We start from the raw sequence: 23,785 nt of genomic DNA on the forward strand, positions 1-23,785 counted from the left end.
CAAACATTTTGTGTTTTTTTTCGTTTAATTTGAATACTCTGTGTTTTCATACTTCATATGAACATGAACTCTCTGAACCCTTTAAATTCTTAAAAACCTTCTGAAAAATAAAGTTTTTTTTTTTTTTTTTTTTTTTCCTTTTGATGAAAGGTTTCAACTTATTTAACTGAGTTTTCCAGTTGAATCATCAGCAAGCTCCCAGAACACACATGGCAGTAAATATCCTAATTCTGAATTTTTGGGCAGAAAAAAAAAAGAAGATGATTAGATTTGACATGTGCATGTTTTAAAAAAAAAAAAAGAAGGTTCAATATTGACAAAATTGAGACAGTTTCTCAAATCAACAAAAAGTTCATCATCTTTCTCAATATATTTTAAGAAACATAAAACAAAATTAAAATCAAAATCAAAACTTTACCTGTCTGCTATGAATATGATCCTCCTTTCCTTCATAGAAATCAGAGGGGGAAAAAAAAAGAAGAAGATTTAAAGAAACTACCTTTAGGATGGCTGCTTACGACTGTCAATTTTCAAGATCCTTGCTTTGTTGATACATTCCTAGTAGAAATGTAGGGAACTTTATTTGAAAAGAAAGCACCCAATAATAACTTAATATTAGATGAATGAATAAGAACTCATAGTGAAACCCTAATTTAGAGAGAGAGAGAATTTAGTGGGGGAAGTGGAAACAAAAGATAGGGAAATGAATGGAAAGTACAGTAAAATAGGAAGCATCAAATCAAATGATAATTATTTCAGAGATATGTCCCCTACTTTGACATTCCACCAATTCCAAAATCCACCATATATATCTCTTAAATCTCCATACAATTATACACTACTTGGAATTGAAGAATATATATATATTTGATATAATTTATAAACACTAAGTTTGAATGGAATAACAAAAAGAAACCCAATAAATATAATCATAAGTAATGAGACTATCCTTTATTATATATAAATGAGGCCACTTTTTCATATAGAATTCTTTCTCTTCTGAATTTGGGAGTTAGGGTTTAGGTTAGGGAAGATGCATGTGCCTAACCAACCCATAATTATGACATTACCTTAAAACCATTATAGAACAACATACCTATTTCAAGAAAAACTCTAGTAATAAGGTAGTAACTATTACTCTTTATCATTAATTTATTTTATAGACCTTACAAAATTCTTAAAGTTTATTTTTGTGACAAGCAAATAGTATGGAAAATCTTACATAGTCTAGTAGTACTAGAAATTTTTCCAACATATTTCAATAGGGTAATTTTTCCAACATATTTCAATAGGGTTCTTAGCAACTTTGAGTTTAAGAACAAACACGAAGTCAAATTGATGGGATTGCTTATTAAAAAAAAAAAAACAAAAAAAAAAGGGTTTGTATGATTACCATATTTGTAGTATTTGGATGGGATATTGTTAAGTACATTTCCAAATTAAATGAAATTAAATCACATCAGCCACTTTAATCATCATATTAAATTTCCCTTTTGGTTAATTAATTTCAATGATCATCCTCTTGATTTTCTTTTATCTCCTTCCTTTTATTGTGGGTCATGGCAAAATTGGAAAGATTTGTTAGATCGTTTTAAGATTAATTAATGGATTAATTAAAATGGACCTAATTATTGGAGACATGCCTTTTGGACCCCCACTTTATTTATAGTATGTATATATTTGGTGGATCTTTTATTAGATTGTATTTAAACCTAACTTTAAATGCATTTATTTGTTTTTTCTAATAAATACTTTAAATGTATTTAGATTCACTATAAAAAAATCACTCCTTTTCCGATGCTTAAAATGGTTGAAAAATAGTAAAAAAACGTGTTGGAAGATCCATTTCTGACAACAAACTAGTCGTTGGGAGTTTGGTCGGGATATGTCCATTGGGAGAACATCTTCTGACAGGGCAACATATACCGTCGAGAGTTGATATAAACTCCCGACGCTTGATATACCGCATCGGAAGAGCTAAGAACTCTTGACGTTTTTTGTCTGGAGATAGTCATTTTTTTAATTTTTAATTTTTTTTTTTAATTTGATCTGAATAACCTAAAGTGTATAATATTATTAAGAAAATAAAAAAAATATTCACATAAGGAATAAAACAAACAAACAAAATTGATAGTATTCTTTATTACACAAAAGAAAGAAAATTTGGCAAAGTAGTCTACAAAAGAAATGTCTTGACAAATACATAGGACAAAGAACTCTCAGTATCGTCTCTAACACATCATCTCCAACACAGCATCTCTAATACATCATCTCCAACAACATTTCCAACATCATCTCCAAACAACATCCTACAAAACAAACAAAAACCATAAGGTGAATCCTACAAAACAAAGAAAATCCTACAATCCTACCAACACACTTCCAAGACTACATGTTCTCAACTTTAAACCTCCAAAACACCCAAAGACTACAAGTTCAACTCCAAAAGAATAACTATTCTCAGTCCATCCCACATAACATTCAAAATTCATAAACTTTCACAAACAAACAAAAGTTATAAGATGAATCTTACAATCCTATAAAACTAAGAAAATCAACACACTTTCAAGACTACATATTCTCAACCTGAAACTTTCACAAACACACAACAACTACAAGTTGAACTCTAAAAGAAAGATAACTAATCTCAACTCATCCCACAAAACATTCAAAATTCATAAACTTCCACAAACAAACAAAAAATTCCAAGTTGAACTCCAAAACAAGTATAACTAATCTCAACTCACCCCACATAACATTCAAATTTCATAAACATCTACAAACACACAAAAACTTCAAAAAGCACATCAAAATCCGGTAGTTCATGATCATAAAGCTACTAGTAAGACATAACTATTGTTACTATAATTACAGGATAATAACATATTAACCAACTAGATAATAAAGTAATCATACCTAATTCGATGACCCTTCTCTTTGTGATTGTATCATTTCTCCAATCATTTTTTTTTTTCATTTCTTCCATTGGTCTTACATGATCCTCTGTCATTGTTTTTTAACGTCTTCAAGTTCCCGAATCCTCGATTGAGACTGTTCGACCTTGGCTTTAAATCCTCTCACCTTCCTACTTTACCCTTGTCATCATTAACTTTGTATCAAGACTCACCATAAATTGAGCATTGCTGTAAATCTGTAAATTTTTTTCAATACAATACACAATCGTAGTTGCACGTATAAATAGACTTATAACCTAGACCTAAGTCACGTAATTTTCGCTTAGCTTCATAAAAGGTTGTAGATATAGCGATGCTGACTGGAAACGCTGCTTTTAACAATTTCAACAACATGTCAAACGATTTGTTACTCAAGTCATTTAGAACTTTGATATGCATCAACTTCACCAACAAGTTTAAAGACGAAAATTGCAAAAAACCAGCGTATAGTTCATTACGTGTTTCAGCCATTAAATCCTCAAATAAGTTTGTGGTATCTCTTTCTTGACCATTAGAGGACATTTCATTCTCGATCCCTTCTTCATGTGCGTCTTCATTTTCATTTGAAACTTGTAGATTGTTTACAAGATTCAACATTTCATTTTCTTCAACAACTTTATACTCTATGTTAGTTTCTTCATCATTATGTATTGAATGAGTTGTATGTCTTTCAAAACCTCTAAATAAGTTGACTGGCTCTCCATGATTTACCCATTCACAATATGATGGAGATATTCTGTATGTTAATAGATGTTGCTCCATACACTCTAATGACTCCCATATTGAATTCATACAATTCTTGCATGGGCATCTTGTTCATCCATAATCATTAACATGAAACTTCGCCACTTCTAAAATTTGGGAAACTCCTTCTCTATACTCAACTGACAACTTATTTCTAAGTTTTATCCATTCTTTATTCATTCTTAAAAATAAATATTTTCTGATCAAACTTGTAATCCAGAATAAATTATAACCTATGTTTGATCCAAAAATTAAGAATTTGAGCAACAAAAAACGAAACACGAAAACATTATCAAATGTAGAGTCTAAATAGTTATTAAATGCAATCTAAGTTAATTATTAACTATATGAATACTACACTATTTTCATCATCAAAACTCATCTTATTAATTAAAGAGAAAATGACAATACAAAAATTTGATAATTCAATATTGTTTGGGGAACACAACATTTAAGTTTAGACAACACGTTTAAATGTTAGACTACAACCAATGAAATCAAGACTTAAGCATTCTTGATTAGTTTTAATAATGGTGAAAAACACTCAAAGCTTTAAGAACGGATTCAAAATAGAGATATGTTTGATAATTTTATTTTATTTGATTAAGATGTAATTAAAAAATGTACAAAATGTGATTCAATAATATTTAATTTGATGTTATTGAGGGTATTTATGACATTTGTAAATTATTAATTAATATTTATTTTGTTTAATTTTCTTTTTTTAAGTATTGTTTAATTTGCTAATTATACAATTCTAATATGTTTGATTTGATTCTCTTGAAATTCGGCTTATAATACAAGTGTGTTCAAATAAAAGGTTAACAATTTATTAAAGAGACGGTAAGAAAGCAAATCTAACTTTTAAAAAACAAAAAGCCAAAAAGCCAAAAAAAAAAAAAAAAAAAACGTAATTCAACGAGAACTAAGATAATCGGTAAAACAGGTAAGAAATTTTCTTATAAAAATTTGGACAACCAAGCCAAGATTATTGATAAATAAATATGTTTAAAATTTTAAATGAATTGAAATGTCTATTTATTTGAATAAATAATTAAAAATTAAATAAAGAAATAAATATAGTTTCTTTGCTTTTTTTTTTTTTATATGTATGTTTTCTTTCCAACTGAAATTTAATACCAATCACAAATTATATTTTTTAATCGTTTTTTAGAGGAAAAAAGTGATTATCAAATAAGCATGTAAGCAAATAAATAAACTCTAAATTGGTTAAGATTAAGCCCTACAAATGAAGAGAATGAACAAAATATCCGTAAAATTTTAGACAACCACTTAGCTACATTTCAAAAAAACAAAACTAATTATAAAGGCAACAATTTCTTTTGCTTTTTTCTCTTTTCTTTCTCACTGATAAAAACAATGACATAGATTCAACAAACAAAAAATAGAAACAAAATTGCAACAAAAACAAAGTAATCTTTCCACACAGCCAAATCTAACCTTCCTTATTTATCCCCATACCATTGGTCTTTCTTCAACATTCAGACCATTTTTCCCTGATTTCATTATCAAAATCCCATAACAGACCTTGATTTCACCATCAAAATACCTTAAACACAACCATGAAAGAGAGAGATTACCTGACGATGGGGAAAAGGGATTTCGGGGAGGTAGACGGGGCTCGATGACGTTCGATGTGCTTTGACGGCGGTAAGCTGATCGACAATGTGAGGAGATTTGCATTCAAGGAGAGACAAACATATTGACGATGTGAAGGGATATGCTTTGATGGCGGCAAGCTGATTGACAATCAGCGTTCGTGCGTTCGACGGATGGAGGGGAGAGACAGAAGACAAAAAATCGAATTGGGGGAGGAGGGATTTCAGATCTGATATATTATGGTTACTAACTCCCGATGAATATTATGTAGTTTTCGACAGTTAGTACTAACTCCCGACGCTTAAGATTACTCGTCGGGAGATATGCACATATCTCCCGACGACAAGGAAGAGTTGTCGGGAGTTATGGGTTAATTAGCCCGTCTGGAGTTATACATTACTCCCAACGATTATGGCGTCTGGAGATATTATATCTCCCGGCAATTGTACTCTCGACGGTTGTTTTTAGTGTCTAAAGATCGTCTTTTTTTTTTCTTTTTTTTTTTCAGTGACTCTTTGGAAAAAAGAGGATTTCATGAGAAGAATTTCTTAAACTAAAAAGAGCAATATATATGTGTGTGTTTAATAGTATCTTTTAAGAATATTACATAAGTGAGAGACGATTCAAATACTGTCTACCGATCAAAAGAAAAATACCCTTTGGGCTATTTTAAAAAATGATTCTTTGAACTTTTTTAATGTATATTCACCATATGTTTCTTTTTTAGTTTAATGAAATCGATGGATGTAAACCTTCAATTTTGTTGTCAATGTGTAAAGTAATGAGTGGTCGTCAGAACTATATATATCACAAAATATATCTTAGTTAATTATCCATAACTATCATATAAATTGAAATAAAATCATATTAAGTATAATTATTAAACAATCACATCTTTATACTATTCTATAAAAAATTAAAAAAAAAAAAAAAAGAACAAAGCTACTTGTTTTATATATATATATATTTAAATTACATTAAAAACTACTTAATTACAATTTTATAAGCTATTAATGCAAGATTTACTAACATAATTCATAACCATTTACTCATATAAATATACATCAAAACAAAAACTTGAAAAGTAATTGTACATATATAGAAAACAAATAATAAATTTTCAAAATTTGGGTAGTGTTTGAATCTTCACACAGTTAGAAAATATAAAGAGATGGAAACGGTATCGTTTACTTCTTCGTTGTGTACGATCGAGTCGCGCGGTTAAACGATGTAAGACAAACCTTATCGTTTATCTTGTCGTACTAAATGATGGAGCCTCGGAGACTAAACGATAGTGATATCGCTTACCTTATCGTCTACCCTGTCGTAGTAATCAATGGAGCCTCGGAGACTAAGCAATAGTGATATCGTTTACCTTTGTCATACTAAATGATAGGATGCTGGCGCTACACGATGGAGGTTGTCGTCTACCCTTTTGTTGTACACGATGGACTTTAGGCGCTAAACGATGAATGATATATTCAATCGTTTAGCTGATCATTATACACGATGAAGTCAAATTACTAAGCGATAGACAGAGAGATTTTAACTTTGCCTCTTCGTATTCTTCATATTCATTGAAAAGGGGCAGCATACCCGATTTATACACTGTTCCCTATTTTAGGAATTCAAAGAATTAAAAATTATATTCTAAACAACTAATGAAATGAGTGTTGAGGTTAATGCCCTAAAGTCTTATGTCCTATAGTTTGTAAACAGTATATACGAACACCAGTGATTGCTAATATATGATATTTACTTCACATCTTGTTGTTTTGCTTAGTTATTTGTATTATTTGCTTTACCACAAACCAACAAACATAAAATCCCTGGTTATCTGTATGTGACTCAAGCATGTATATGGTGACATACAAGTGGATCATGTCTTGAGTGATAACCAAAATGGTCTGTAGTAAATAGATAAAGGAGGGAAACCTTATCTTGGTAACGCTACGGACGCGGCCCGCTTTGTGGAATGATCACAAGTGTTGTGACTTGCCACAGATGGTCTGATCCTGATCATTTGTGTAAGGGACATACGAGTGGGGGCGTCCTATATAAAGAGTTTGTATAAGACCTGACCACGAAGTGTTAATGTCTCGTTATATAACACCGTTCATGACAGAGACTTCACTTCATTAGGATGACCATAGGTAACATGATCTCAATCCTTAGTGAGTTGGGAACTTCTGCCATTGAGGGCAGTCCTTTGATTTGTATGGATGTGAGTGGCCAGGTCGCCGATTCAAACCTACCATTTTGGGGATTCACCTAATTTGGGAGCTGGGAACTCAGCTACATAATATGGAATTCACTCTTTCCCCAAGGCAGGGGTAAGTAAATAGATGGCTCCCTTAAGGGCTGATCCCGAGGCTTGAACGATGTGGCGCCACACACCTTCTCTTGGCCCAAGAAGTGTTCACCCATAGTTGGACTATGTTGTATTGTTCATTAGAGGAATCAGTGGTACTTAAGGAGTGAGATGTAACTACGGGGGCAAAATAGTAAATTGGCCCAGCTGTACTTACGAGCATCTGTGAAGGGTCATCATACTCATGATTGGTTATATTCGATGGACACAAAAATATATTGGTGGTAAGAAGAGTTCAGCTGTTGGTTTTTAGTGGAATCACTGACAGTTAACAGATGGTGAATCTCATGGCTAAAGAGTTTAGTCAGCTATTCACGTACTGTTGGAGCTTTGAGCCATAGGTTCATTAGGTCACCTGGGTAGCTTGGATAAAGTCGAGGACCAGTATTTGGGTTAATTTGAAATGTTCAAATTAACAAGAGGAAGTTCAATTATATATGATATAATTGGACTGGTTAATTATATATGATACAATTGGCTAAATATATTAGATATATTTTTTTTGGAGGAAATTAAATATAAATATGATTTATATCAAGTAGAGGAGAAACAATCATCTAACTCACGCGTTCTCTAAACGATCGTATACATCTTTCCTAAACGATCGTTTAATTTTTCCTACACAATCGTGTAGCTCTACTATACGATAAGCATTTCCACTATACGATATCAGAGTTCATCTCCCACTTGCTTATCGTCTACACGACGTTTTCTCCTTCATCCTCTACCAAACTCACCATGGCCCACTCTTTGGGTTTTTTACGCCGAGGATACCCGGGTTTCTCTTGTGGTGGTGTCGTCCTTGCTGCATTGTTCATGTACACTCAGATCGTGTTGTTGTAGTCGACATACTCGTCGAGTGCCAGTAGATCGGTGGGAGGTTTTCTGCTGCTAAGGGTTCAAACATACGAAGATAGTCTTCATTTGGTATGAACCTTTTTCCTTGTGTTTTATTATATTCTGAGTATGCCGATAATGAGTTTTATATGCATAACTGTATGTGTTGAATGTATGACGTTTATGTTTCGGTCACTGTGAAATTGGAGCGATCTAAACCCGCTCATGGAAATCTCGGTATGAGATCCTTCAATAGGACACATGGTCTAATACATGAAGAAAAAATATTTGTTTGTTATCACCAATCCTAACAGAAATTTGGAGTACTAAAAGGAATAATTCTTCATGACTCTCCACAGTGACATGGCAACCTTCAGCTGATGTGTCTTCTTTACTCTTCCTTGGTTGTTGATGTGGCATTTTCTCTAACATCCCCCCTCAAACTTGTGGGAAGTTCAACTATCCCAAGTTTGGACCTTGAGTTGAAGAATTGAGAGTGTGTCAATGGTTTTGTGAGGCAGTCAGCTAACTGATCCGATGAAGGAACATATCGTATTTCAAGTTTCCCTTTGAGGACTAGATCTCTGGCAAAGTGAACATTGATTTCAATATGTTTGGTCCGAGCGTGGAATACTAGATTATTGGTTTGGTTGAATGAGACTGCTAGATTTCACTTAGTAGTTGTTGAAGCCAAACAATTTCTGAAGTCATGTGGGCCTAGTGTTCAAAAAACTCGGTAACCTGACCAACTTGGACTACCCAACCCAAACCGCAAGGGTTGGGTTAGGTTAGAAATTATTTTGGGTTGGGTTAGGTTAAAATTTTTTTAAAATATTAAATTCAGGTTGGGTCTCGGGTTCCCCATTTCAGGGTCGGTTCGGGTCGACCCGAACCAAAAATAGAGTTTGGCTTCAGAAGATGGAGTGTTGTTTCAGGTGCGGGGGGGGGGGGGGGGGCTCAACCGCCACGCTCTTTCAGTTTCTCTTTTATATATATATATATATATATATATATATATATATATTTAGGTTGGGTCGGGTCCAACCGGCCTTAAAATAGAGTAACCCGGACCCCGACCCGAATTTAATATTTCGAGAATTTTTAACCCAACCCAACCCAAAATAAAATCTAACCCAACCCAACCCTTACGGTTTGGGTTGGGTAGTCGGGTTGGTCGGGTGATCGATTTTTTTGAATACCCGTACTTTGCAATAGTGGAGTTATGTTGGGAGAGAGGATTTAAAGGCCACTGTTCACTATATTTTGTGTGTTGAAGGACCAAGCACCTGAAAGGCATAGGAGAAAGAAAAATCAGATTCATTAAAGACAACATTCCTTGAGATGAATACTTTACCATCTTTGTTGAAACATCAATGTTCTTTGTGAACCATGCTTAGACCCAAGTAAACACATTTATCAGAGTGAAACTGAAACTTGTTCAACTGGTATGCTCGAAGACATGGAAAACAGGCACAACCAAACACTCTTAGTTTTGTAACATCAAGTAGTTTACCATACATCAGTTGTATAGGTGACTGGTTCTTTAGTACCGGCATGGGAAGACCATTAATCAAATGACAAGCATTGAGAAACGCATTCCACCAAAATTGAAGAGACATTGATGTTTGTGCTAGCAAAGTCAGCCCCATCTCTACTAGGTGTTTATGTTTTCTTTCAGCTCTTCTATTTTTTTTAGACGTATAGGGACAAGAAAACTGAGAGGCAATGCCTTGTGAGCTACATATCTGATGCAACTTGATATATTCACCACCATTATCTAACTGTAGTGCTTTTATGTTTGTTTTAAATTGTGTTTGAACAACTTGTAGGGAATGTTTAAAGGCCTATAGTGTATCTGACTTCCGTTTAAGAGGAAAGACCCAGAGATATCTACTATAATCATCAATATACGATATGTAGTATCAATATCCTTCAGTGGAGTTTGTAGAGGCTGGACCCCAACATCTAAGTGTATTAAATCAAATTTGTGTTGTGCACGAGTCAAATAATTAAGGAAGGGTAGGGAATGGGCTTTACCAAGACAGCAAGGTTCACAAAACTTAATCTCTTCATTCAACTTAGTAGGAAGATTACAAATTTTCAATATATTCTCCAAAATTCAAAGAGAATGATGACCTTGTCTCCTATGCCACAACCCTTTAGATTCTACTAAGTTTGTTCCACTTTTGGACAGAACAAAGGCTATAGAATTGTTATTTTTGTTCATTGGGTTGAGAAAACAGCTTGCCTCTTTGATATTTACATCAACTGGAATCACCTCTGCTTCATTTAGCTTATATAGTTCGTCTTTAAGAGTTCCTTTCACCAATATTTGTCCCGAACATTTGTTCTTAACAACACAACAATCATTATAGAACTCAACAAAAACATCATTATCTTGAACCAGTTTCTTCGCAATATTTGGTACACATAGTATGTTTTTCATATTTAGATTGCAATTAGAGGAACTTAAACATGCATTTCCTATTGAAGATATATCTAACTGTTGTCCATTCCCTACTATAATTTGTTCGTTACCTGTGTACTGAGAGGGGTTTGCTATATTGTCGGGATCTGCTGTCACATGGTTGGTTACTTCACTATCTGCATACCAATTAAAGTCCCCTTTTGATTCGGTTTGAAGAAACGGATTCAGGTTCTGTGAGGTGACAAATGCTGAGGGATTTGCTCCATGGTTGCCTTGATTTTGAGTGTTTCCTTTACCACTTTAATTTGGGACAAACTCTTGATTGTACCTCTAGTAGCACACATCTGCAGCATGTCCATACTTGGAGCAAACCTAACATGTAGGCCTATTTCCTCTGCCTCGACCTCTTCCTCTGTTTCCTCTACTGTTGTTGTTTCCTTTGGATCCATTAAATTGTTGCTTGTTACCTCCTTGTGTGTTGCTTTGTCTAGAGGCCTTGTATGAAGAGTTGTTTCGATTGTAAGCAACATTGGCCGAGGCATTGTGAGCAAACGTTGTAGTGCCTTTTGAAGTGTTCTGATGTTCCAACCTCATCTCGAATGACAATAGTTCAGATTGCATATCCAACCAAGATATCTCTGACTTGCTTTGAATAACGACAACCACTGGATTGTACTCCTCATCCAGTCCAAGGAGTACCTGAGACACTAGGTTACGTGTAGATACTGGGCTACCAGCCTGAGCCAGATTAGTGAAGCTTCATAAGTTTCAAATATTCAGACATCGACATATTACCTTTGCATATCTATTGGAAAACTTGGCGAAGATAGTCTTCTTCTGCCCTCAACTGAACTCTAAACAACGAGTGTATGGCATCCCATAGACTCTTAGCACTCACGTACCCCATCAGTTGTATATCAACTTCAGGAGTCATTGAGTTGTATAACCACCCTAATAGGAGTTGATCCGCTGTAAAAGCTTCATACAGTGGTTTCAGGGACTTCACGCAGGTAGAGCTCGAAGCTCCTTCCGAGGCTTGAGAGTCTGCTTCTTCAGGTTCAACTACTGATGAAGTAGACACAATGAACATATGAGGATATACCTTTGTTCCGAACAGATGACCTTCAAGTCTATATCCTTTCAGGATAGAAAGAGCTAACGTCTTCCATAACATGAAATTACCTTTTTCCAACTTGGTGTTGGTTATCTGATTCAGCAGTTGTTGAACTTCGATGATTCAGTGGTCGCGTTGAGTCCTATGATAGTGTAGTTTTCCATGGTAGCTCTGATACCGAGTTAGAAAATATAAAGAAATGGAAACGGTATCGTTTACCTCTTCGTTGTGTACAATAAAGTCGCACGGTTAAACGATGTAAGACAAACCTTATCGTTTACCTTGTCATACTAAATGATAGAGCCTTGGAGAGTAAGCGATATTACCTTATCATCTACCTTCTCGTACTAAGCGATGGAGCCTCGAAGATTAAGTGATAGTGATATCGCTTACCTTATCGTCTACCTGATCGTACTAAGCGATGGAGCCTCGGAGACTAAGCAGTAGTGATATCGTTTACCTTTGTCGTACTAAACGATAGGATGCTGGCGCTATACGATGGAGGTTGTCGTCTACCCTTTCATTGTACACGATGGACTCTAGGCGCTAAACGATGAACGATATATTCAATTGTTTAGCTGCGTTATACACGATGAAGTCAAATTACTAAGCGATAGACAGAGAGATTTTAACTTTGTCTCTTTGTATTCTTCATATTCATTGAAAAGTGGCAGCATACCCGATTTATACATTACTTCCTATTTTAGAGATTCAAAGAATTAAAAAATTATATGCTACACAACTAATAAAATGAGGACACATGGTCCAATACATGAAGAACGAATATTTGTTTGTTATCACCAATCCTAACATAAATTTGGAGCACTAAAAGGAATAATTCTTCATGACTCTCCACAGTGACATGGCAACCTTCAACTGATGTGTCTTCTTGACTCCTCCTTAGTTGTTGATGTGGTATTTTCTCTACACACACACGATTAAATTTTATGTTAAACGTTTAGGTCCGTTTAGTAACCATTTTGTTTTTTATTTTTGTTCTTAAAAATTAAGCCTATGGATATCACCTCCAAATTTCTTTTTTTATTATCTATTTGTCACCAATAATTTAAAAAATCAAGTCAAATTTTGAGAACTAAAAAAAGTAGCCTTCAAAAAGTTGTTTTTGTTTTTAGAATTTGACTAAAAATGCAAACATTTTTAATTAAGAAATATACAAATCATTGTAAGAAATGTAGATGAAATGGATTTAATTTTTAAAAATAAATAATTAAAAAAAATTACCAAATGGAGCCTAAAAATTTAGAAAGTAATTAAACACATTCTAAATTTAAGACCCGATATTCACACAAACTTGAAAATGTTATAATTTAACTTAAATGTGAATTTGCTTCATCTAGAAATGACACAAACTTTAGTAAGAAGTTTCTACTCAAGCATTATAAATGTTTTTTTAAAGAATACTCTTCAAATACGTACTTAGAGAGTCAAGTTAGACAAATTTAAAACCACACAAAATCAGTAATCTAGTCAGAGTAATCCCATTTCAGTTTCCAAAACAACAAGAAATCAGATGATCAGATCACCATTTCACCACCCAAACAAAAACATGTTTTTTCTTATTTGCAAATGTTAATGAACTCATAACATACCGCAAAGATTCATACAAATAAAAGACATCACAAAATACAATACCTATAAAAAAATATTACCCTCCCCAATTTCAACAAATATTCCTAGAACAACTGTTTCAAGATCAGTGACAGAAACAGAAGAATGTAATAAAATTCTTATGTACCATTGTACAGAGTCCACATATCAGCATAGAATCCCAAAGACCTTGGAAGCGACTTCTTCCAAGCAGCAATGTCAGGCAAATCACCAGTGAGAGCTAAGGAACTGTCATCTTCACCATTTCCAAGTCTCAAAACCCACAATTTCTTTCCATAAATTTGATGCATTGCCTTCAAAGTTTGTTCCATTACGACTTTCCCATCTCTCCTAATATCCTCAGCCTCCACACAACTGCCCCCAACGTTCACCATCACTCTCCCGCCTTTCATCAAACACCTTTCGAGCATTCTCCATGTATTTGGATCCTCAAGTTCAGGAATCAAACTCCCTTCACTAAACAGATCCACCAAAATCCCTGCAAATCCGCCTTTCACATTGGCTTTCAGAGCATTCCCAATATAGATAAAAAGCCTATCTGGGTATTCTTTTTCCAGCTTCGACACGCCAAAAAATTCCCTTCCAACAGCGATTACAGACGGATCGAGCTCCCACCCATGAACCACTACCTCGGGATATAGCTTTAGGATCGATCGAGCGGCGGAGCCGGCGCCGAATCCGAGGATTCCGATGGGTCCTGGCGGTAGAATCGGCGGCAATGTGGCGAAGACATCGAAGTAAGTGTTTGTGAGTGATTTGAAAAGGAATGAGATGCTGTGAATGTTGCCAGGGGCATCAAGAAGAAGCAATCTGGAACCTGCAAATCGGTGCTCTGCTCTTCGGGAAACTTCGAGAACTCTGATGAAATTGTGGCGGGATTTGAATTTGGCGAGGATTTTGACGTCGTCTGATGGAATTCCGTCATCTTGGGTTCGTTTTTTAGGGTTTGAAGATTGGGTTTGGTGGAATTGAACTCTAAACCTATCGAATTGGGCGCGTTTGATCTGTTTTTCTTGAAAGGAAATGAGATTTGGAGAAATGGGTTTGAAAAAATGGAGGGAATTTTGAATTGGGTGAAGAATTAAAGGGATTTCTTTGTTCAATTGAAGCCGCATTTTTTGCTTTGATGGAGATGAATGCAAATACCAGTGATAATTTGACGAACAAGCTTGGACGCTGTCAGATGAGAGATTTCTTATTTCGGCTTCACGGCCCAAAATAAATCAGCACAACACGGCCCAAAAATGAATAGGCCCATTACTACATCCGTAGCCCATATTATTATCGTAATAATAATAATGAATTTATTATTATTATTTGAAAATTTGTGGTAGGTAGCAGAATTTTTAATTTTTTCATGTCGATTAATGATTTTTTTTATTTTAATGTTAATCAGCGTAGTAAATTATTGAATAATAATAGTTGATGGCTTACTATATTAACACCAACCAACAAGATAAGGAATAAAAATATTATATAATTTATGAATTATACAATTCAATGTTATATCAATGAGAACTTTTCTTATTAATTTTATTTTTAAAATTTCCTTTTGCCAAATTGTTTATCACCTCATGAAATTATCATTTGTGTCGGTCAGTCGATACAAAAGAAAGAAACTCATAAAATTTCCTTCTACAGGAATTAACATAATTTAATTAGACTCAACCAATATAAATATATACCAAAATTAATTAGTCTTTTCTTACTTTTAAGCAATGTGAGGCATATTTGTTTAATGTAGCTATGATTTAAGAAACAATCTTAGAAAAAGGGAAAAAAACGAGTAGGTTATAATAATGACAGGTCTTAATTGAATAATGAAAAAATAAGTTAGTAATGATGTAAATGGATTTAGATTGATTAAGAGAGGATTAGTGAAGAAATTATAAAGCAATTATATCAAGAAATGAAGAAAGAGGTAATTAGAGAAACAAGTGGGCCAAGAAAGAGGGAGGGGGTTGAAATAAAAAAAAACTTTAATTAGAGTCAAATATTGGTGTCAAATCGGAAGCTGTTAGAAATTGAAGAAATGGAAAAGTTTAATCAAGTTTATCACATCAATTTGCTAATTGCCCCTTTGGAATTGGCGATTTGACATAAAAGTCCCTATTTTTCAATGTGAATTCCAAAAGCACTCTTATTGCTGCTTTTGACTTCCTTGTAGGGTGGGACTGGGACTGCCTAAAGACATAAGATGGGCTCGACCACAGGAATCTTGCAACTTTAGGGGCTTATTTTATAATTATTTTATTTTATTTATCTGTACTATTAGACTCTAAATCAAGTTATCTTAACCTACACAATTATATCTTTTTATTATTTTATTCCATTGTTGCAATTATTAATTACATCATTTTTCTCTTTAATTATTATTCCACCCCTCCTCTTCTTTCTTTTTTTTTTTTTTTTTTCTTTTAACTCATTCACCTTCTTCTAAATGCCCTTCTTTCCCCTTTAAAACCATTCTATTTCATTGGTGTAATTTTGATTTTTCCTTTTTTTTTTTCCATCTCTCATATATTATTTTTTTCCCCAAAGAAGCTATGAAAAAAATAAACAAAAGTGTAAGAAAACACATATTCCACATAGCAAGTTTTGTTGGGTGGAGCTATGTTTGATGATAAGTAGATTTTACTTGATTTATCGTTATGTTTAGGGATAATAATTTAAGTGTATAGCAATATTATTAAAAAAATTTAAATATAACCAAATCTACTAGTGATAAATTTTATCGCTAATAGACTCTATCACTGATAGATTTCAAGAGCTAAATCTAAATTTATTATATCTATAAATTCTTTTACATTGTGTTATATTTGCTAATACTTTGGATCTGATTATTATATTTGCAATTGGCTTTTTTTTCTTGAATTGATACATCGGTTTTTGCATTGGTTTTGATTAATAAACTTAAATAACTCATACATTGGTGCTTTATTTTAGCAATGCTAATCGTACTTTGATTTCTATTTCAATTATTTCGATGTTTGAAATAGTGTTAGTTTTGTCAATCTCACTTGATTCATATAATTAATTGAGGGACAAGACTTAACCTAACAATGTTACTATTCAAAAATATATATATTTCTTTTTAAAATAAACTTTATTAAAAAAGAAAGACTAGAGTACATGGAAATTATCTTCAATCTTAGCTACATTCATGTTCCACTAAAGAAATCCCCTAAAAACACAAAAGGCAACCAATTTTAAGTTCCTCATTGCATGCATGAATTTGATAGAGATCTCATATTCTTTGTTAGGTGATTTAAGTGAACTCCTCAACCATTTAATAAATAAATCAATATTAAAAATATTTGCTAAGATTATAAGTTTAGTCCATAAAATTTCAATTATTTTATGTCTACAAGATCACTAAATTTATAGAAAAAAATCTAATAAGTCTCTAAAATTTGAAAATGCATAGATCCATAAATTTTCAATTCTGTGTCCAATATATTTCATGTCATATATGTCGGATTTTGTACTTTTATTAAGACTCACTTAGAATTAGTTTGTAAAACTTTATAGATGTCGTATGAAATATGGTAGAGACCTATTAATTATGACGAAAGAAAAGGTTTGAAACTTTATTGGCCATTTTAAACTGAAACTGAGATTTATTTTTAAACCTTAGAAACATAATATACAAAGATGTTAAAAGTTTAGGACTAAGCATGCCTAGAATCTTATTATAGAATGTGATTTAATATTTATTTGTTAAATACAATGTGCCACTTGAGGATGTAACATCAAATCATAAAGAGTGTACTTATAAATAATTAAGTCAAAATTACAAGAATATACTTTGCAAAATAGAGAATTATAATATAACATATGATATTCAATTTTCTATCTCCTGATATATTTACATCTCATGCATGATTATGTTATTATGGCCAATAATGAAGAATAAGAAAAATGCGCAGCAATAATGAATGAATATAGCTTAGTATTATTTGTGGTGCATTCCTCATATATAACATGTTTTAAGACATTTATTTATCATAAATTAATACAATGTACAACATTCTGTCAACAAGTATATATGTAATTTGTATATTAAATTTTCATCGAAATGTCGATATTGTCATGTTTTCATGAGTTGGATATCAATATGAGGAATGAATCGGTATTTCCATTATATCATAGAAAAATTCACGAAACATAATAAGCAACCAACCAACTATCTCTAATGTAAATATAATATAAATAATAGATATGTTAGCTTGTTTAAAAATCATAAATGTTTTTTTTACTAATTTAAATTTATTTTTTTATTTTTTTTTATTTTTTTCGATTTTCATCGAAATTGAAATTTTATTGATAGTTCCATCAAAATTTTCATAAAATTAAGAACTCGATATTTTCGTCGACATCAATATTTTAAACATTTGTTGCAACATCTACTAGCTAGAGGGAGTCCAAACAATTATATCATTAAAAAAAGGATTAAAAATCACTTTTAATCCCTACACTTTCATATAAGTAACAATTTAGTCCTTAAACTTTGGTTTGTAATGATTTAGTCCCTATAGTTTCAATTTTGTAACAATTTAGTCCCTGAACTTTACTATGTAACAATCTAGTTCTTGACCTTCAAAATTTATAACAATTTAATCCCTATGGTAGAAAATAATGTTAAGGTTTAATGTAATTCCAAGCATAAAAAAACTACCAAACTAATTAAAGACTTAATATTTTTACAAAATACAAATTTCATATCATAAAACATTAAAAATTGACATATAAATTTGATGAATTTTTTACGTCAGAAACTAAATTGTTACAATTTCAAAAGTAGAAGAACTATATTGTTTCATAGTAAAGTTTATAGACAAAATTGTTATAAAATTGTAAGTATAGGAACTAAATTGTTACTTTTATGACAGTTTATGGACAAAAAGTATTTTTTAACCAAAAAACTACCAAAAGTATTTTTTAACAAAAAAAAACCAATCAAGATTTTTTGATAGATAACAACAAACCTTTCTCGATCACTTTGGTCGCTCATTCTTTTCATTGCAAGGATTTTAAAACTTGGGTACTCATTTGGTGACACTTATCTTGATGCATCTTAAGAGATTGTCCAATAAAATTCTAACACGTGACAAATAATTTTTTTATATATCTAATCATTGTCCTAAATATAAATTATTATATTTGTGAATACATAAATAAATTAATAATAAATTAGGACAATAATAGAATAAGAGAATAGAAAAGCGTGTAATTTATGGATTGCTAGTTAATAAATGTGTTGTGTTCATAAAGAAGATGTATCTCCACTACAATGAGTTATTTAACATTCCACCCTCGAATTTGAAAAGTTATAACGAGTTCAATTATTTCAAAATTATATTCTCCATTCAAATATTTCATTGTTTTCTATATTTTGTTTTTGTAAATGGAAGAGAGCAATTGTCCCATGATTTTAAAAAAGTTATTAAATACTTACAAATATGGAAAATTAATATTTCCATTCTCATATACATATAATTCTCAAAAATTATTAAGCAATAGTCCTCATAATATGTGAAAATAAATTATTCCACTTAATAATCTATGTCAATTTGACATAGAGCTTATTCTTCATTCATAATTTACCCTTGTGTTTTCTTTTTAAGGAAATAAAATTTATGGAATGAAAATACAACAATGTAACTATCTCATAATAATCGTGGGATTTGGATTAATATATATATATATATATATATATATATATATGCTTCCATATACTATATATGACAGGAACGTAATCAGCGACTGCATGAAAGTAGATCGAGGTCGGTGTCAGCTCTAGTTCACCTTATGGTTTCTACAGTTCGTGTTCGTGCTTCTTCCTGGCAGGTTGATCTTCTTGGTCTTATATAGTGTGTTTACAGATGTTTTTTCTTGTTGTGCTTTCCGTTGTTCTTTGTTTTGTTATTGTCCCTTGTTTGTGGGGTCTTGGTTTCTTTTCTCTGGCTTTCTCTCTGGTGGTTTGCGAGTTTGTGTTTTTGTATTGGTTTTGTTCTAATCTTATCTTGTAGGCTTTGTTTTGTATTTTGTTACCATGCCTTTGCTTGTGCTTTCATGCTTTGATGTCTTGATTCTGGACTGTGGAATTCCTTGTTGTTGTATAATAATATAACCTATTCTTAAAAAAAAAAAAAAAAAAAAAATCTATATGTTTTTAATCATTAACTAACTCTGTTATTAAATGTAATCATTCATGGAACATGCTATAATTATTTTTGTTGCGAAACTTTCTTCTTATAATTTTATGAGGTTTGTTAGCTTTCTTCTGATTCTAGTTAGTTGTCCTCTGCTCTTAATAAGAATTATGATTGTATGTATATTTAGTCGGAATGAAGTTCATTTTAAAAAACATAACAACACTCATATATTTGAGAGCGAAAAATTATCAGACACGTAGTCATAAGTTGATTCATCGAGGGGGGATGGAGACAAAAGCAAAAGAGTTTATATCATAGTGACAAAGAGCCTAATCATTTGGGAGAAGGATGAAGGGAAAGAAAATATAGAAACGGGGCTTCCTAGAAACAACTCCCTTTACTTTTTTCCACCATATTTTGTGATCATCATATCTTTAAAAGGAAGCTTTATTGTTGGCCGATTGACACCCTTTGAAAATGACCACTCCCTATAAATCAAATATCATTTTACAACTTACGTATAATATAATATATTTTAATATCATATCCAATCATATATTTTTAATTTCAATGCAACCTCATGTCATACAATAACATTATTATTAAATTAACAATTAACTCAATAATTTACTTCCTTCATTGACTCTTTTCATTCATAAAATAAATTCTTCGCTGAATAACCATTTCATTGTCTTGTTTTTAGTTTTTAAAAACTAAGTCACACTTCTAAATTTTTTAAATTTTATTATCTACTTAGAAATTTTTTTAACAAAAATCTGAAATTAAAAATTAATATATAAATTGAGAAGTACATTATTGTATAATAGTCAATTTAAGGCAACTCCAAGTGGTAGTTGAAATTATGGCAGAGGGCATATACAATAATTGCAGTGAGTCCCTTTGGCATAGAGTGATCTGTATATATGAAGAAATTCTTTTTTTTTTTTTTTTTTTTAATCCAAATGCATATATAAATAATATCTATACCCCACACTCAAAAGACCCTCAATCTCACGAAACTTAAATTCAAGGGGGGTCTATTCTATATTTCTATGTTACATTTAAATATATTTTACTACTTTTTTTTTTCCTAGCAAAAACTAATTTAATTCTTTATCCAATTAATTCATTTCCACCATTTAACGTCATATGTAATAATACCACCACGAAAATCTAATCTCTTTTAACAACCTTCACTAGCTCCCACATATGGTTTATTATTATTATTATTATTGACTTACTTTTAGATAATCCACGTACCCGTGAATCAAATTTCTATCATACATTCTTAGAATGACAACATCTATTTTTTTTTAAAATTAAAAAACTAAATAAAGATAAATAAATATACTAAAAATTTTCACAACTAGAAAAAATGTCAAGTTATTTATAGAAATAGTAAAAAAAATGTTGATAATTAGCCTAGTCTCTAGTATAGAAGATTAAAATTTTGTTATTTTGTGTAAATAGTTTTTTTTTTTTTAATTTTTAAAAATTCTCTTAATATAAACTTCTATTTTCCTAGCACCGGATTTTTGGTTGTGGCTTGGACATTATGATTAGATTATGTTTTTTTAGGAGTGTTTTATTAAGATTTAATTCACATCCTTCAAACTCAAAAAAAGAAAAACGAAAAATCGAATTCATCTACTTTTAAAATGTTTATTTAGTTTAGTCGCTACAATTTTTGTAGAATAATCATTCTTGTTACTTAAAACATTTAAAATGTCCGTTTTAATCTTTTAACCTAATGATTTGAAAATATGTTACCAATTTTTCAAATAATAATAATAATAACAACAACGTATGAGTATGTTACTCTAAAGTTCATAAACTTATTTATATACAATTTGAATTCAGTTTGAAGGACAGAAATGAGAAAATTTTAGAAATTCAATAATCATAATAGAACAAATCTTAATCTTTGAGACAAAAATTCTTTTTAGTTCATGAATGTATTAAAAGAGTTCGCAATTAGATAATTCCTTGAAATAATGCAATAAATTGACTTGTCAATAAATTATATTTTAATTAGAGTATTTAGACTTTTAAGAATGTCACTTTGGAAGAAATAGATTTCTTTTTCTTATGTGTTGGCCACACATTAAATGAAATGAGATAAAGGAAATTGAGGAGGGAGATGATGAGTTGTAGAAAAATAGTTTCCATCCATAAGTGCATTTCTAAACTAATCATTCTGAGATGTTAAATGTATAAAGATAAAAAGAAAAAAGAAAATAAAATGAAAATAAAAAAGAAAATAAAAAGGTCAAATTGGAAAAATGATCTCCAAAATATTGTGGTAGTTGCAATTATGCTTTAAACATTTATTTATAAAAATTGAGCTCTCAAACTTATGCAAGTGTTAAAATTGAAATTTTCAAATATATATAATTATAAAAATTATAACAATGGTATAAATTTAAGAGTTTGAAGGTCCAATTTCTACAACTGATGGAAGTTTAAGGGTCTAACTTTTACTTTGTAGAAGTTTGAGAGCCTAATCTTTACATTTGAAAGTTAGAAGGTGTAATTGCAACTACCATCATACTTCACGGATGGTTTTTGCAATTGCTAGTATTAATACCAATTTAAAAGTTTTAAAATATTAAGTTGAAGTATATTTTCTATTATTTAGGGAAGATGATATTGAGAAATAGGGGTGTTGAAAAAATCTAATGATTCGAAAAAAAATCAACTCAACCCGTGTGGTTTGGGTTGGGTTCAAATAAATAAAAATTTTATGGGTTGGGTTGTGGGTTCACCTAATATAACTCAAACCAACTCGAATTTATTATTAACTTTAAAATATATTTTTTTATTACACATAACACAATTATTTATACATATACTAATTTTAATTTTATTTAATCTAATATTTTTTTTAATAATTTATTCTTCAACAACTCTTAAAAGTAAATTTTTTGCACTTTAGAAAGAAAACTTTCACTATATAAATTGAAATTGAGTTGTTAATCTTAATTTAATATATGAAAATAATTAAATAAGATTTTTACATATTTACGTTGTGCTTCTTTTTAGAACAAAATTTTAAACAAATGACCCGATTAACTCGAACCAACCCAACCCAAATATTTTATGATTGGGTTCATTTTTCAATAAAGGTTATTTGGGTTGAAGAAATTTACAATTCGAACAATTAGATTGAATTTAAAAAATCTTTTAACCCAATTCATGAATACTCTTATTGAAAATGAAAAGAAAAGGGCTAAAGAACCAAAATGAAATAGAAATTAAAGTCCGGAAGGGGTGGCGACATCATGGTGACGTAACTAGACGGTGACAGTAAAGAGAGAGGAATGGATCGGGTCGGGTCACAGTTGAAACCCGAAAAGATAGGAAAAGTCACACGCGTGGTAACACGTGGCGAGAAATGTTTGGGTCGGTGACAGATTACACGCTTGCTATGTCACAGTCGCAGTCAGAACATCTTTTTCAAATTCCGTACTGTTTTCTCATCAGTAGGCTTTGAATGAATGTATTGGGACCATTTCTGTGGATTGAATTTGAATGTTCCATCTCCAACTTTTTTTCATTACCCAATTTTTCCACTCAAATATTTTCATCCATTTTTTAAATTTTTATAAAAAATAAATTAATATTTCTGTTATATCGTAAAATAATCCGTAAGTATTAAAATATCACTGATATAAATAAAATAAATATTTTAACTGATTTTAAAATATAAAATATTTATTAGTTGATTGATTTTTTTTTCAATTTTTTGTTTTTATCTTTTTATTGATATTAATATTTTATTAATATTTTCGATTTTTTAACCTCGATATTTTTGTGATATTCACATTTTAAATCTTGTTTNATCAACATATCAATATTTTATTAATATTTTCATATTCTTATGGATTTAAAATCGAAACGAAGAGTGTATTGACATTGTCACTGTATCAA

The 23,785-nt window shown here is 31.3% G+C and overlaps 1 protein-coding gene across 1 annotated transcript; it reads right to left on the minus strand.

The window, feature by feature from the left end:
• Positions 1-12,709: 12,709 nt before the first annotated feature.
• On the minus strand, positions 12,710-14,873 carry LOC120083263. Its single transcript, XM_039038935.1, has 2 exons — positions 13,825-14,873; positions 12,710-12,992 (listed from the first exon to the last, which is right to left on the minus strand). Exons 1-2 carry the CDS (start codon positions 14,810-14,812, stop codon positions 12,811-12,813), a joined length of 1,170 nt encoding a protein of 389 aa, XP_038894863.1. The 5' UTR covers positions 14,813-14,873; the 3' UTR covers positions 12,710-12,810.
• Positions 14,874-23,785: the final 8,912 nt, after the last annotated feature.

This window comes from Benincasa hispida, chromosome 8, assembly GCF_009727055.1.
Source record: "Benincasa hispida cultivar B227 chromosome 8, ASM972705v1, whole genome shotgun sequence".
Lineage (NCBI taxonomy): Eukaryota > Viridiplantae > Streptophyta > Magnoliopsida > Cucurbitales > Cucurbitaceae > Benincasa > Benincasa hispida.

Excerpts from the sequence above, each read along its gene's own strand:
- LOC120083263 (XM_039038935.1), bottom strand. The coding sequence starts at position 14,812 with ATGCGGCTTCAATTGAACAAAGAAATCCCTTTAATTCTTCACCCAATT. Across the intron at positions 12,993-13,824 it reads TATGTGGACTCTGTACAATG|AGAAAATACCACATCAACAA; the intron begins GTACATAAGAAT and ends GTGTGTGTGTAG.